The 16526-nt window shown below is 42.8% G+C and overlaps 1 protein-coding gene across 1 annotated transcript in view; it reads left to right on the forward strand.

The window, feature by feature from the left end:
* CATSPERE (catsper channel auxiliary subunit epsilon) overlaps positions 1–16526 on the forward strand; it is a 76189-nt gene that overhangs the window by 50043 nt on the left and 9620 nt on the right. The window contains 4 exon segments of the mRNA XM_036277762.1: positions 3006–3056; positions 3455–3488; positions 3557–3636; positions 13112–13211. Of these exon segments, the coding sequence (XP_036133655.1) occupies positions 3006–3056; positions 3455–3488; positions 3557–3636; positions 13112–13211 (265 nt within the window).

Genomic DNA, 16526 nt, shown 5'->3' on the forward strand with positions numbered 1-16526 from the left:
CCCATCTCATTCAGCCAGGACTTTGCATTTTCAGAAATTCCCTTTCCAGGAAACACACAGGCTAATTGGTTGATACAGCCTACAGCATCTTATTTCTGGGATGGTCTACATCCTTGCTCGTTAGAGTATGGTCTATGGGCCAGGTATCACTTGGGAACTTATTAGAAATGCAGAATGTCAGGCCTCATCCCACTGCTGCTGAGTCAGAATCTCTATTTTTAAGAACATTTCTAATAGTTTAGTAGGGGCATTAAAATTTGAGAACAGCTGCTCTAAGCAACATGTTACCAAAATCAGTTCCCAGTACCACTGAATGCAGAGTTCCTGCTGCAGTGAGATACAAAGCAGCTTGAATCGATCTGTTTCTGGGAGGGTCTAGATAACGATCATCAAGCTTGGTTACTCATCAGAATCACTTGGAGAGCATGTTTACAAAACACAGTTTCAAGACTAGGGTCCAGACCTCTTAGTCAATGACCCATTGCTCTGGAACCCTAAAAAACAACCCTGATATCTTGGATTCAGATTGTGGTTGTGGTAGGCTTAAGGTTTCATTATTACCAAAGCAGACCTGTGGGGCCCAAGGTACTTCTGACAGGAGACTTGCCAATGAAGGAGGGCATCTCTTGGGGTCTAATCTGGGTTTGTGGTGGGAGATGGTCTAGACTTCCAATATCTATCTAAACACAGTAGTGATAAGGTTCCTTATGAACTACACTGGAAGTAGCCAACAAAAGTGGTCAAATAGATCATTTAACTTACTAAAAATGCTACCATTTCATACACCATAATAGCCTTATGTCGGCATGCACCTTAACTAGAAATTATGTGAATCCTTAAAGTAGCTCCTTACCTGCACAACTGAGTCTATGGTATAAATTAGAAATCTGTGTTTTAAAAAATAATATGAGGAGCCTGGCCAGTGTGGCTCAGTGGTTGAGCATCAACCTATGCACCAAGAGGTTGCCAGTTTTTTGGTTTTTTTTTTTAATCCTCTCCTGAGGCCCTGGCTGGTTTGGCTCAGCAGTTAGAGCGTTGGCCTGCAGTCCAGAGAGACCCGGGTTCGGTTCCCGCTAAGGGCACGTACCTCAGTTGCAGTTTGTCCTGGCCCAGGTTGGGTTATGCAGGAGGCAGCCACTCGATGTGTCCCTTTCACATCAATGTTTCTCTTTCTCTCTATCTTCCTCTCTCTCCCTCCCACTCTATCTAAACAAAAAAAATGGAAAAATGTCCTCGGGTGAGGATAAAAAATTAAAAATTTTAAAAAAATAAATCCTCACCTGAGGACATTTTTGCATTTATCTTCAGATAGAGCAGGAAGTGGGGGGACATCGATGTGAGACACATTGAGTGGTTGCCACCCACACAATCCCGGCCAGGGCCAGGGACAAACTGCAACCGAGGTGCGTGCCCTTAGTGGAACTGAACCCAGGACTCTCTGGTCCGTAGGCCAATGCTCTAACTGCTAAGCCAAACCGGCCAGGGCAAGAGGTTGCCAGTTTGATTCCTGGTCCGGGGCACATGCCCAGGTTGTGGGCCCAATCCCCAATGGGGGGCCTGCAGGAGGCAGCCAAACTGATGTTCTCTCTCACTGATGTTTCTATCCCTCTTGCCCTCTCTCTCTAAAAATCAATAAAAAAAAAAATTTAAAATATATACACATTTTTTAATGTTTTTTATTGATTTTATTTATTTTTTTAGAGTGAGAGGAAGGGAGAGAGATAAAGAAACATTGATGTGAAAGAGAAACATCAATTGGCTGCCTCCTACATGCACCCTACTGGGGATCGAGCCAGCAACCCAGGCATGTGCCCTGACCTGTAATTGAACCAGGACTTCCCAGTCAATGGGAGGACACTCAATCCACTGAGCCACACCAGCTGGGCATATATATGTTTGTTTGTTTTTTAATAATAAAAATAATAAATATATGTAGAATAAAACCATCCACAGAAATTGGTCCTCATTTTGATAGATTTTTCTATCAATTTTTCACATGTATCAAATATAAGAAGTAAATCAGAAGATTTCAAATTCTGGTATCTTCAGAAACATTTATGAAACTGACTTTTAAAAATAGAAATGGCCACTTTTGCTCAGCGGTTAGAGCATAGGCCTGCGGACCAGAGAGTCCCGGGTTCAGTTCCCACTATGGGCACATACTTTGGTTGCAGTTTGTCCTGCTCTGGTTGGGGTCGTGTGGGTGACAACCAGTCGATGTGTCTCTCTCACATTGATGTTTCTCTCTCTCTCTTTCCCTCTCTCTCCCTCCTGCTCTATCTGCAGATAAATGCAAAAATGTTCCTGGGTGAGGATAAAACAAAATAGAAATGCTAGCCTGGCTGGTGTGGCTCAGTGGTTGAGCATCGACCCATGCACCAAAAGGTCACCAGTTCGATTCCCTGTCAGGACACATGCCCAGGTTGTGGGCCAAATCCCCAGTGGGAAGCATGCAGGAGGCGGCCAATCGATGTTCTCTCTCATCGATGTTTCTATCTCTCTCTCTCCCTCTCCCTTCCTCTTTCTCTAAAGTCAATAAAGAGCCCTGGCCGGTTTGGCTCAGCGGTTAGAGCGTCGGCCTGTGGTCCTGAGAGACCCGGGTTCGGTTCCCGCTAAGGGCGCGGACTTCGGCTGCAGTTTGTCCCCGGCCCTGGTTGGTCGTGCGGGTGGCAGCCACTCGATGTGTTCCTTTCACATCGATGTTTCTCTCTCTCTCTCTGTTCCTCTCTCTCCCTCCCACTCTACCTGAACAAAAAATGGAAAAATGTCCTCTGGTGAGGATAAAAAATAAAATAAAATAAATTAAAAAAATAAAGTCAATAAAGAAAAAAAAGTTAAAAAAAAATAGAAATGCTAGGGCAACATACCAACACAGAGATTATAATCCAATAAGTGATAATTCTGTGATACTCTCAAGTTTGAAAATAACTGAATTAAATGATTAAATGTTTGTGCAAGTATATAAGAAATTATGATATTACAACTTCATTGTTTTATTTTTTTAGATTTAATAATAAAGAATGTCTTCCACATGACTTCTTTTACATTATCGAAAAGTAAGAAATATTTTAACATAAGCACTGAGTTTTTATTAATGTAGTGTCAATAATTTAGAGTCTCTTACTATTTATTCCTATTAGCATCAATCTTTATAATATATGCATTTATTGCTATAAATTTACCTCTAGGCAATGCTTTCACTGCATCTCACAAATTTTGAAAAGTTGCATTTTCATTTTCATTTAGTTTGAAATATTTTTAAATTTCTCTTAAGATTTCTTCTTTTACTCATGTGTTACTTAAAAGGATGTTGTTTAATCTCCACATATTTTGGGAGTATTTTGTAATTATGGTTATCTATTTGACTTCTGTGATATCTCCCTATCCAAAGTAATAGTTTTAATGTCTAAGTTTGAAGAGAGGAAAGATAAGTAATGAAAACTGTCTTTTTTAGGTCATTTCTGAGGAATCAACCATCTGAAAACTTGGTAAGAAAACTATAATTTTATTATGTGGCCTAATACAGAAAATAACCAAAGCATTTTTCCTTTTCTAGAGAGTAAAATATAGTTGGAAAAAATATGGCTGCCCATTGAGACTTGATTTCAGAGAAAAGTTTCAGCCTTTGATTCAATTGTAAGTATATTCTCACTAAAATTTGAACTTACTTTGAAAGTTTCAAAACAAAAGATGAAAATAAGGTTAATTAATCATGCATTTAGTAATAAATATTTTTGAGCACCCAACACTAGGTTTTCAGTACTAGTTAACGAAAGTTGGACAACGCATGGTCTTGGCATGCTGAGGGGAGGTTACAACTTAGCAGCTGGGATATGAGTGGGGACTCTTCTCAGGGGTGCAGGCAGTCTCTAAACCCTTGCTCTACCCTCTTAAATCTCTCCCCAAGTTCCTACCAGCAACCCTAAAGGTGAACCTACCTTTCCCAGGTGACATGTGACTTCTTTCCATGGGCCAATAATAACTAAAAGCTTATAAGGAAAGAAACTATATTACTAATAAGGAATTGAGGAAATTTCAAAAATATTATCTCTAACTTAATTCTTATAAACAATATTTCATGATGAAAATATGAATAAAAATGCTATGAGGACCTGGCTGGTGTAGCTCAGTGGCTGAGCGTCGACCCATGCACCAGGAGGTTGCTGGTTCAATTCCTGGTCAGGGCACATGCCCAGGTTGTGGGTCTGATGCCCAGAGGGGGACATGCAGGAGGTGGCCAATGTTCTTTCTCACCGATGTTTCTATCTCTCTCTCCCTCTCCATTCCTCTCTCTCTAAAATCAATAAAGAAAAAAAATTTTTAAAGAAATGCTATGAGGAACATTTTTCCAAGTAATTTTGTATTCATTTGCTTGCTTCTCTAACTTTATTTATTTTTTCTTCTTCACCCGAGGACATTTTTTCCATTTTTTGTTCAGATAGAGTGGGAGGGAGAAAGAGAAAGAGAGAAACATCGATGTGAAAGGGACACATCGAGTGGCTGCCACCCGCACGACCCAACCAGGGCCAGGGACAAACTGCATCCGAGGTACGTGCCCTTAGCGGGAACTGAACCCGGGTCTCTCTGGACCGCAGGCCGACGCTCCAACCGCTGAGCCAAACCGGCCAGGGCTCTGACTTTTTCTTGATTTATGATTATAGAAGTTACTTATCTTGCTATAAAATTTAAAATATAAAAAATAACAGATAAATAAGCTGTGTTTCTAATTTTTTTTTTTTTTTTTTTGCTGTTATAAATAAAATTGTAGTGACTATCCATTTATGCACATGTTTGGACACTAGTCCAGATATGCCATTAGGATAAATTACTGGAAGTGAAATTTCTGGGAGTAAAACATCAAAATTTTAGTCACGAGGTTCAGCTTTCTGGGCCCTCTGAGGCTGAAAACAAGTCCTGGGATCTCAGGGCGGGCGGGTGTGCAGTAGTGAACCAGGGGCTCCGGTTTCGTGTTGCCATCAGGGTTCTCTGTGAGGACCCAGAAGGCCTCGGCCAGCTCCCCGCACTGCTCACGCGGCCGTTGTGAGACCCCACGCAGTTCTACGACTGCGGGCTCTTCTCCGGTCCTCCTACATCACCTCCCACAATCCTCTGCACGGTTCTCTGGGCCTTCCAGCTAGTCGCTGTCTTGCTGTTTTGATCTGTGCATCCAAACATGCCACACCTTTTCCTGGCCTCCCTGGGCGCTCCTCCTCTCACTGCGCCCAGTATTCTTCCTTCACTCTATAGGGGCCTCAGCGCCCGGGGGTAACTATCTTAATGTTCTCTCCCAGGGAAGTGCACTCGGTTCAATTCATCCTTTTGAAACAGCTACTCGGCATTACTGACTGGGCTAGGCACTGGGAATTCAAAGATGAATAAGACAGAATTTCTGTGCTCAAGGGCTCAAGAGTGTGATAAATTAGATAAACACAGGAGCTGGTAAGCTAAGTGGAATGATAGAAAGAAAAGGTGTGGGTGGTTGGCATTAAAACTCAAAAGGAAAGTATTCAGCGTAGCTATGGAAGGAAGAGGGGCTCTGGGAAATGCTGCCAGCAGACAAGTGTTTGAGCTGAGTCACTGAATCTTGAAGGATAACGAACATTTAGCTGGAGGGAGAGGGGGAAGGAGAGAAGTGGGGAAGGTCATGAATTCCAGTGGGTAAGCCTTTTCGGCAACAGTGATAGTTTGAGGGAGGAAATGTGTCGTTTCAACAGTGTAATGTTGATGGGCATACAGTGAGAAATGAGGTGTCAGAAGATGAGCTGGATGGATTCCAGGTCATGGAAGTCTTTCTATCCATCCTTGTGCAGAGCAGCATGATCAAATACTTGCTCTAGTTGCCCAGCCAGTGCGGCTCAGGGGATCGAGCATCATCCCATGGACTGAGAGGTTCCGGTTCCATTCCTGGTCAGGGCACAGGCCTGGGTTGTGGGCTCGGTCCCCAGTGGGGGGCCGTGCAGGAGGCAGCCCATTGATGTATCTCTCTCACACTGATGTTTCTCTCTCTCTCTCCCTTCCTCTCCCCCCCCAAAAATTAAAATAAAATACTTGCTCTAGCTAGTGGGAGAAGTGTAGCAGATGAATTTCAGGGAAACAAGTCCAAGTAAGGAGTCCAGGTAGTAAAACTGTGTTGGAAGTCCAGGGAGGAAATAACCGAATTACTGAAATAGCAACAAGTACAAAGAAGAAGAATCATTTATGAGAAAAATTAGTGACTATAATAGGTAGGGCTTGATAACTGATAGATGTGAGTGGTAAGGGAAAGAGAGAATGAGTCAAAGGTGGCATCAATTGGAAGAGATCTTCCACAAACTTCCGCCACCTTATCTATCCATCTTCAAGCTTCTGTACCCATGAACTCTGTCTTCCCATCACCACAGATGAACTATATGTATCTCAGGTCTGTCCCTCCACTTGTGAACTGTATTCCCACCCCTTTCCTAATAAAGAACATTGTTCTAGAAATTGTCCCCTCTTTCTCTTGCATCAACTTTACCCTCTCTGCTGGTTCATCATACAAGCATGTAGTTCTTTCCCTCATCAACTACAAAAACCTGCTCCTGACCCCACTACCCCTTTAGTTACCATAATAACTGGCACAATTCTTCTCCTATTCTCTCCCAAATCCCTCTCAGTCAGACGTTACCCTCACCGCTCCATTGGCACGGCTAGCCAGTGTGACCAATGGCCTCCAAACTGCCAAACCCAAGGCTCCATTCTCTGGTCTAACCTTGCTTGATCTCAGTAACAAGAGCTTGAAATATTTTTTTCATCTGGCTCCCAGGATATTGCATTCTTCTGCTTTTCCTGCTACCTCACTGGTAGCTACTCCTCCTTAGTTTCTTTCTTTTTCTTTTTCTCATGACGTCTTAATGTTGGAATGCCCAAGGCTCAGGGCTTTCTTTTCTTTTCTCTATCTCAATTTGCTCTTTTAGTGGTATCATCCGGTCTCATGGACGTGAATGTCTCAATATACTGATAAACCCCAAAACTCTATCTCCAATCTGAATATCTCCCCTTGTATTAGTCAAATATGGCCAAGCTATGCTGAGGTAACAAATACACCCTAGCATCTCAGTGTTTAATTCTTCTCATGTCACAGTCTGACATATATCACAGCCACACATCTGGACATGGCCTCTTATGTTACCACCATGAAAAAAGAAAACTGGGGAAAAGAAGACCGGAGGCCTCTGTGAGCTGTCTTAAGCGGTCGGCCAAATGTGGTTCACACCACTTCCACCCTGTTATCTGCACCAATGCCATGGCCCCAGCCTAACTCCAAGGAGGGCTAGAAAATGTAAACAGGCACAAGGATATTGGGTAAACTCTAACGGTGTCTGCAAAACTCCCAAACTCTAGGCCCATCAATTCGCTAAGATGCTGAACAGATACATCATTTGTCCACTTAGTGAGTAGATAAAGCAAACTTACCCTGACCAAAACTGAACTCCTGATCTCTCCCTCAAAACCTACTCCATCAATAGCCTTCCCATTTCAACTGATAGTGACTCCATCCTTCTAGTATCATTTCTCCTCTAATCTATCCACAAATTCGATGCAATTTCAATGTAAATTCCACTAGGGTTTTCAGCAGAATGTGACCAGCAGGTCCTAAAAGTTATACAGGAAACAGTGCGGGCCAAGAATTGTCATAAAAATATCTTCCAGAATTGAATTTCAAGAAATGTCAAAGTAACTTTTATTTGATATACGCTCTGCCCAATAACAATTATCTATGCTCTTAACAAAATGTAACAAATAATTGTTTAGATGCATAGAGAGCAAAACCACATGATCCTTGAAAGAAGGGAAGATTTCTAAATAAGACTGTCCTCTGAGGTCACTTGCCAGTTTGGGGCAGGGTATGAGGGAACAGGACTTTAACAGAAAGTGACAGTCCTCCTGGATTTAGAGACAGACGTTGCAGTTTAGGACTGTAAAACAGCTATAAATTTAGATTTTTAACATCCTAAAAAGGACACAGTCACATAGGGAGGAGCAATAGAAATACGAAAACTCATTCCTCAAATTCTTGGCTAATTTTTAAACTGCGCTTGTACAAAGAGAGGAAGCAGAGATTTCAACAGCTACCTGATGCTAAGAGGGAAATTTTGGAGTTTAATTAGAGGGTATTGGAGAACACCTGATGTATTCCATTGAGCCTGCAAGGGTGGCCTCTAATAAGTAAGCTAAAGACACAATGCTATGCCCTAGGATTTAAGGGCAAACTAAACATTTTAAAAGCCCTATGAGTCTCAAAACTAAGCCTCAGCAGGATCAGGGAGATCCATTAGTTATTTATCTTCCTTTTAGAACAAGAGAGAAAAATATCCTTCTTTAGAGAAAAATAACAAAATCTAGAGTCTCAACAATGTATAATTTTAAATATTCGCTACGAGATTAAAAATTGCTAGACATCCAAAGAAGCAGGAAAAGGACGCATAAACAATAAAAGGCACTGACAGTAGCAGACTACAGATGACCCAGACTCTGGCTGGCATTAGTGAAAATGGACTACTAATACAGCAAGTATAAATATATTTTAAAATTCTCAGGGAAAGTGTAGAGAATGGCTAAGCCAGTGTTTTGTAATGCTATTAAAAAATTAAAAAATAAAATAACAAACTGGAATGCTAAAATGTAAAAATACAGCATCTGAAATTTAAAAATAAAATTAATAGGATGGTTTAACAGCCAATTGGGCAAAGCAGATGAAAGGATTAGTGGCATTATCCAAATTGTAGCACAGTGGCAGCACCTTTTTCTGAAGAGAATGTGTTTGTATCTCTGCTCCCAACAATCACTTGACATAAGCTTGCTGCCTCCAGTTCTTTAGGGTAATCCATCAAATGTCAGAGGCTAACTACAGAGGGAGGGTCAGGATGATCAGGCTAGTGTCCAGTTCAGCTGAATTATAGCAATACAATAACTAAGTATTAGTTAGGTAGTTGTCAGTGCAAATGTGGGAAATGTGGGTGCTTATTAATGAAGCTTTGAGAAACAGGCAGACGGGTGGTCCCTGGGAAACTGGTCTGTGGTCTGGGACCCCAGACTACAATGCATGCCTTCCCCTGATAGAGAGCGGCTCAGGACCAAGGTTGGGCAGAATTTTACAGACAAGATGACAACAGATGCACCATCAACCACTAGTGGGAATGAAGCGGTCCTGGGACTGCGATCCAGCCGGCAGTGCAGGCCATCCCAGCTGCCTCTGTGCTTTCTCAGCTTCCATGGTGATCCATCCCAAACAAACGTGGTGCCACAGGAGCAAACCCGGGGGGGGGGGGGGGGGGGGGGGAAGAGGCATTGGGACATAATTGCTCTACTGTGAGGCAGGGAGTTCAGGAACAAGTGTTAGGGGTATTTTAAGGGCACTCAGGATTTGTTTTAATCAGATATGGTAAGACACACAGACATGGAAATGACTCATGAAGGAAGACATTTATTATACATACTGATCCCAAGAAACAGAAGGCACAGAAGGTCATATAGGGCCACACGGAGAAAGCAATCAGGAGGAAAGGGGGGTGGGCTGGGGGTAAGAGCCATTACTGAGTTTTCTGTGGAGGACTGGATAAGGCAGGGTAAAGCAGACTGTCTCTTTTGACAAGTGTGAGCAGGCTCTGGGCCTAAGTGCTGTCCTTAGTTGTCTGACACTTGGCCCTGGGTGATTAGGGCAATTGGCTAGTGGCTCAGAGTATGAGAGCCCATGAAGCAGGTGGTTGGGAGTGAGAGCTCTGGATTGGTTGATTCGTATGAAAGGCATGCTCAAAGGCCAATTATTTACTATCTCTGCAAATTAATCAACCCTGGGAGGGTCAGCCCCTCTAAGGTCAGCAATGGGGTGTCTGGAGTAGTCACACAGGAGTGAAATCTTGTGTCTGAGGGATCAGCAGAGAGGTCTCTCCTTCCCCAAAGTGGAGCTGCTGTAGTGAATTTCCAAACATAGGGAAGTTAGTTCCAACTAGTGACATTTCTTATCTCAGGTTTAATGTTATATTTTACATTAAGGAACATTCATGAAAATAAGCCATGCTTACCTAGGCAAGTATTTTTGTCCCATAATCTCAATTAAATAAATAATACATTACCCAAGATAATTCTAAACCCATTAAGTAAGGGTCATGCAATTCATTCTTATTACCACTAGATGACACTGTAGCCTATTGCTTTTTGTGAGCAAAAAGATGCCAGCTCAGAGTTCAAGAAAGATCTTTTCTATTTAAATAAAACATACGGCTTTGCCGCTAGTCTTAGGCATTTAGAAAATCTGATGGCTTCTAGAAGATGCAATCAAGCATGCTGCACCTTCCGAAGTTCCTAGAATGAGCTTTGCTAAAGCCTGACCCAAATCTCCAAAATTGTGTACAAAATTGTGTCCCCACACAAGAGTGCATTTTCTACGGGGAGGGTCCTGAGCTCTCATTCGAGTTTAGTTCTCTGAGTCTCCTCTCACCCCAAGAAAGAAGCCAGGGGCCACTACTCCAACCCCTGGTTGCTCACACCTGAGGTCCTCTCTTCACGATTCTAAAAAAATTCAGATGGAAATGGAATCAGCTTCTCAGATACCACTTTCTGACGCTTAGAATTGTTCTGCCAATTTGTGAGAATGGGATAACTTTTTATAAAGCAGCTACTATCTAGGGGTGGACGGTAACAATCTGTAGCTGACCTGGGAAGACAGGCGGAGTAACTGCACAGTCGGGCAGAGATCCGGGCAGTGAACAAGGAGACACTATCAAGGATGTTATTTTTTACGAACGGACACAGAGATGGGACGCAGAAAATACGCCAGACACTGAGGCAACCTGCCTGAGACCAAGGTCCTAAGTGAAATTTCCATCCAAAGAATGCAGGGGACAATTCCATTTAGAATAATGGGCAGTAACTCACAGAGAAGGAAGACGTGTAACCATTTTTAAAACAGTCACAAGCACTGGTTAGCAAACGGATGTCTTTATCAGTATCTGAAATAGAGCTTTGGTCTCAAGCCCCCACTTTTTTATAGCAGGAAAAAATAACCTTAACAATTTAAAATAACACATCTCTTTTAAAACTCACTGGGTTTGGCGTAAATGCTCTAATACACTCAGTGGGGCTTGTGTCTCTGGTGCCTGCGTCAGGGGAGTGGGCAGCCTGTCCATGCGGGATGGCTGCTGGCAGGAGTGTCGCCTGTCCCCTGGGCATGGGCTGTGTGACCATGGCCCCAGGAGCTTCTGATGACTTCTGCTTCTCAGACGCCCCCATTCTCATGGGAGCTGCGGACCCTCTGCAGCCTGCCTCATCTTCCAGGGGATCTCGCTTTGCCTTCCCTTCATCCATCGCTCACTTGTCTCTCCCTGCCACCAGCTGCGGCGACAAGGCCTCGGCTACCCTCGCCTTATCTGCATATGGCTCCCGAGATGTTGGGCATAGGGTCTGGGGAGAGATGACACTAGAGGTAGGCAAGAGCCGGGTGATGAAAAGACCTGGAGCCAAACTGGGGTGTCTGAGCTTTGTTCTAAAGTTGTGAGGGGTCTTTCAAGAGTTTTTAAGCAGAGGAGTGACATGCTCGGGAGATATCTTAGAACACTCTCTCTCAGCCTCCAGGAACGAAGCTTTGAGAGGCTACAGAAAGCCAGGCAAGAAGTTATAGAAAGATGACCTAAAGCAGTGGCCGTTGGAAGTAAGGAGCTAAATTGAAGAGAGATACGTTAGAAACATCGTTGGATGTTTCAAAACGTACTACATATCTCACTCAAACTTAGTCTTTAGAAAGCCCACAAATGTAGTGAATTTTGTTCCCACTCTCACTTTGTAAAATCCTTCATGCAGCCCAGCTCAGTGGTTGAGCATCATCTCATGCACCAAAAGGTCACCGGCTCAATTCCCAGTCAGGGCACATGCCTCAGTTTCAGGCTGGACCCCCAGTATGAAGTGTGCAGGAGGCAGCCAATCGATGTTTCTCTCTCCCTCTCCCTTCCTTTCTTTGAAACCAATACAAAAAATTAAAAAAAGAAAATGCCTAAAAAGTAAGTAAATTGAGGCCTACTTGTCTTGCAGTATTGATTAAAAGTGATCAAGTAAGAGTTTTGTGTTTTTGAGAGTTTTTGCTTTTCCCCTCTCCTTAATGTAAGCATAAAAGTATCATTGATTTCTGGGGTCAAAAGACATTGTGTGTGTGTGTGTGTGTGTGTGTGTAGTTCCTATCAAGCAAAGAGAAGTTATGACTCCAACTATTAAAAAAAGAAGAAGAAATCCTGCTTCATTACTGTTAGATTTATTCTGACAGCAGAAGGAAAGCTGTACAGTGGGTACTGTGACGATTTCACAGACAGGAACGTCAAGGCTTCAGAGTTAAAGAAACACCCCGGCCGGTGGTTCAGTTTGTTAGCGCATCTTCCTGTACACCAAAAGGCTGCAGGTTTGATCCCTGGTTGGGCACACACGGGAGGCAACTGATTAATGTTTTTCACATCGACGGTTCTCTCTCTCTCCCTTTTTCTCTCTCTCTGAAATCAATAAAAACATATCCTCAGGTGAGGATTAAAAAAAAACACACACAATGTATTTAAAATTTTTTAAAAACAGTTTAAGTAACATCCCCAGGGTCACAAAGCTGTGAAGTGAGAAAAACAGAATTTAAACCTAAGCCCATCTGCCCCGCTGGTGTGGCTCAGTGGATGAGTGTCGACCCACGCACCAAGAGGTCGCCAGTTCGATTCCCAGTCAGGGCACATGCCCAGGTTGTGGGCCAAATCCCCAGTAGGGGTCATGCAGGAGGTGACTAGTCGAAGTTCTCTCATCAATGTTTCTATCTCTCCCTCTCCCTCTCCCTTCCTCTCTCTCTAAAATTAATAAAGAAAAAATAATCTTAAAAAAAAAACAAACCTAAACCCATCTGATTTGAAAGCCGGAGTTCTTGATCCCTCTATTCTACTGGAAAATAAAACCAGCCTGCTGTGGGTAGGGAAAAAAAATATTGCCTCTATATCCTATGACCACTGAAATTAATATATGAAAAAGGAGTCACTGTAATACAAAACAGACTTAAAGGGGTCAGAAAAAAATAAAATCATATTTATAGGAGCATGATGCAGTTATTTTTTGTGTTTGTTTTTTCTTTCAGATACGATGACAGTGGCTTTATTGAAGATGTTGAAGTAAATTTCATTGTGTGGGAAATACACGGCAGGAATGACTATAGCTTTAATAACACTATGAAGAAGGTAAGACATCCCTAAAATTAAATAGAATTTAGCATGCAATTAGACTTGTCTTTCTATTTTAAATCTATATATAACTTATCTAAGAAAAATAAAACCAGTCCACTGTGGGTAGGGAAAAATAACATTTTACCTCTGCATCCCATGATTACTAAAATTAATTTATGAAAAAGATGTCATTGTCATATAAAACAGAATTAAAGCAGTCAGAAAAAATACTATTTATAGTAGCATGATGCAGTTATCGATAAATACTTTCTTTTCTCTCCACACTGTATTTAATGTTAGATTATTTATGGGTCTGCTGTTGCCTTTCAGACATTGGTCATATTTGTGCTAAATCAAACAGACATTCTCTAGGCTCCACCTCACTTGACTTCTTTGCATCATTTGACCCACTGACCTTGGCTTCACCGTCCCCACGCTCTTCCAGTTTCCCTCCGCCTTCTGTGCCTGGCCGAGCTTGGCCTGCACAGCGAACCCCCTTATTCTGCCTTTCACTTTGCAGGCCACAGCACAGAGGACTCCCCACTCCCACTCCCACACTTCACTCCCAGCCACCTCCGTGTGAGGCTCCCTGCCCTGGAGGGGGCACCGTGATGGAAGCTCTCCCGACGTTGCCAGCTTTGGTTCCTGAGATTCCCCCCAGATCTCGTGCTCAAACAAAGCCAAAGTAACTTTCTCCTTCCAAAGTGCTTTCTCATCTATCAGAGACCTTAATTCTCCAAGGACAACCCACCCAGATGGCAGCTGCGAGACCTGAGCCCTGCCTGCTATCCCCTCAAGAGTATTGCAAGAATGACTTGTCCTTTCATTACATTACCAAGCAAATCCATCCCAACACGCATTCCTCCTATACCTGATCAACCCCCAACATGTGAGTTCTTCTGCCCTACTTTCCCAACCCCATCTCATCCCTGAACTATTCTATCCTTCCACACCTTGGCCCAGTTTCCCATCACTCTCCACCATCCCAAACTTTTCCAGTGTCGCTTAGGACTAAATGACCTTAAGTCCTTCTTCAATAAGCATTTCTCAGAGATGATCATGTTCCCTGTTTTTCTACCAATCCTATTTTTCTCTCACTTAAGGCTGAGCTGTGGAATTCATGTTCTCCCTAATCCACAGTATTATTTTCAAAGTATCTCTTGACCCTAAGTAAAACATCATTTGTCATCCAGTTATCATCGAACTCATCCCTACTTGTTACTGTCATATATATACTCGGAACTCAACGATTGCTCCTCCTGCCCTGAGAACAATGACAGTTGACCCCTGAACTCTGCCAGCCATCATGCAGGGTTATTTCTGGGAAAAAAAGCTTTCTGAACAGGGACTACACTTTGAGCCCTGTTTGTACCTAGCTGGGGCCATGTAACTGGTTCTCACCACTGGAGTGTGAGCAGAAATTATAATATGTCATTTTTAGGAGGAAGTGCTTAAGGAGGGACCGCACGCACCTCCGTGCTTCCTGTCTTCCTTACATGTCAATATATTACAGCAACAGTGGAAGACGGGGTAGATGAGAGCTGGGTAAAAAGGGTCCCGTGCAGGGGACTTCAAGGAGCCGCTAGACAGGAAAAGCCTGCGTTCCTAATTCACTTCTCTGAGGACAGTCATCCATAAGAACCATCTAACCAGGGGCATCTGCATTGAATTATGTGTGATCCAGAATTAAATTTTTAATGCGTTAAACCTCTGAGAGTTGGGGTTTGTTACTGCGTCAGAGCAGAGACAATCTCAGCTAATATAGCTCCCCCTATTAAAATTACATTTAAATTTGCACTGGCCAGTTGCTCAGTGGTTAGAATATCAGCCCACATACCAATGAGTCATGGGTTCGATTCTGGTCAAGGGAATGAACCTCGGTTGCGGTTCGTCCCCAGCCCTGGTTGGGGTCATGCGGGAGGCAACCAGTCAATGTGTCTCTCTCACATCGATGTTTCTCTCTCTCTCCCTCTCTCTTCCTTCCACTTTATCTGAACAAAAATAGAAAAAATATCCTCAGGTGAGGATTGCAAAAAACAAAAATAGCCCTGGCCAGTTTTTCTCAGTGGTTAGAGCATCGGCCTGCAGACCAGAGAGTCCCAGGTTCGTTCCTGCTAAGGGCACGTACCTCAGTTGCAGTTTGTCCCCACCCCGATTGGGGTCATATGGGTGGCAACCATTCGATGTGTCTCTCTCAAATCAATGTTTCTCTCTCTCTTCCCCCCTTCTCTCCTGCTCTATCTGAAGATAAATGCAAAGGTGTACTCTGGTGAGAATATAAACCAATCAATCAATCAATAAATAAAATTATATTTACATTCAAACATTTTCATCTCTGATCTCAACCCCCGATTCTTTAGTTCTCTCATTGTTACTTCCACTACTTCTCTGCCTCTTACTTTTTCTTGCACAACCTAGGTATCCATTATATTCAGCCCTCTGCTTTCTCCCTCTCTACCCCTCCCATTTTTCTTCTTTTCCAATCTAACTTGAGCTCCATAGTTCAGTTCTTCAGCCACAGTTTTGCCAATATGTCACTTTCCCCAGTTTTGTTCCTGTTCACTATTATGGGCAACTTTAAAACCATCCATCTTTCTGCCTTATCCATGCTTATACCTGAGCTGCTAATCACTTCCAGAAAAAAATTAAAATTGCTATAACTGGAATTAGGAATTCAACTATTGGGAGTGATGGCTAAAAGGAGGATTAGTCAACCGGAAGAGAGGTCACCATGAAATATACAGAAGTACACATTGAGAGATAAAATCATTTAAAATACAGAAAAGAGCCCTGGCCAGTTTGGCTCAGCGGTTAAAGCGTCGGCCTGCGGTCCGGAGAGACCCGGGTTCAGTTCCCGCTAAGGGCACGTACTTCGGTTGCAGTTTGTCCCCGGCCCTGGTTGGTCGTGCGGGTGGCAGCCACTCGATGTGTCCCTTCACGTCGATGTTTCTCTCTCTCTCCCTTCCTCTCTCTCCCTCCCACTCTATCTGTACAAAAAATGGAAGGATGTCCTCGGGTGAGGATAAAAAAATAAATAAATAAATAAAATAAAATACAGAAAAGAACATAAAGGAGATTGGGTGCTAGGATCTAAGAACTGGAGTCCTAAAAAAGGGAGAAGAGAGTCTTAGCCAGAAGCATCAAGACACAGAAAAAGTAATCTGTATCCAGAAACACCACTGTAAAATTTCTAAAATCAAAAACAAAGAGAAAAATCTTTAAAGTAGCCAGAGCAAAAAAGATAATATCTTCAAAAGAGTTATAATATGATTTCTCAATAGAAATAATAAAAACCAGAGAACTCTGAACAAAAATATCTTTAAATTACTG

This window comes from Molossus molossus, unplaced genomic scaffold (assembly GCF_014108415.1).
Source record: "Molossus molossus isolate mMolMol1 unplaced genomic scaffold, mMolMol1.p scaffold_m16_p_23, whole genome shotgun sequence".
Lineage (NCBI taxonomy): Eukaryota > Metazoa > Chordata > Mammalia > Chiroptera > Molossidae > Molossus > Molossus molossus.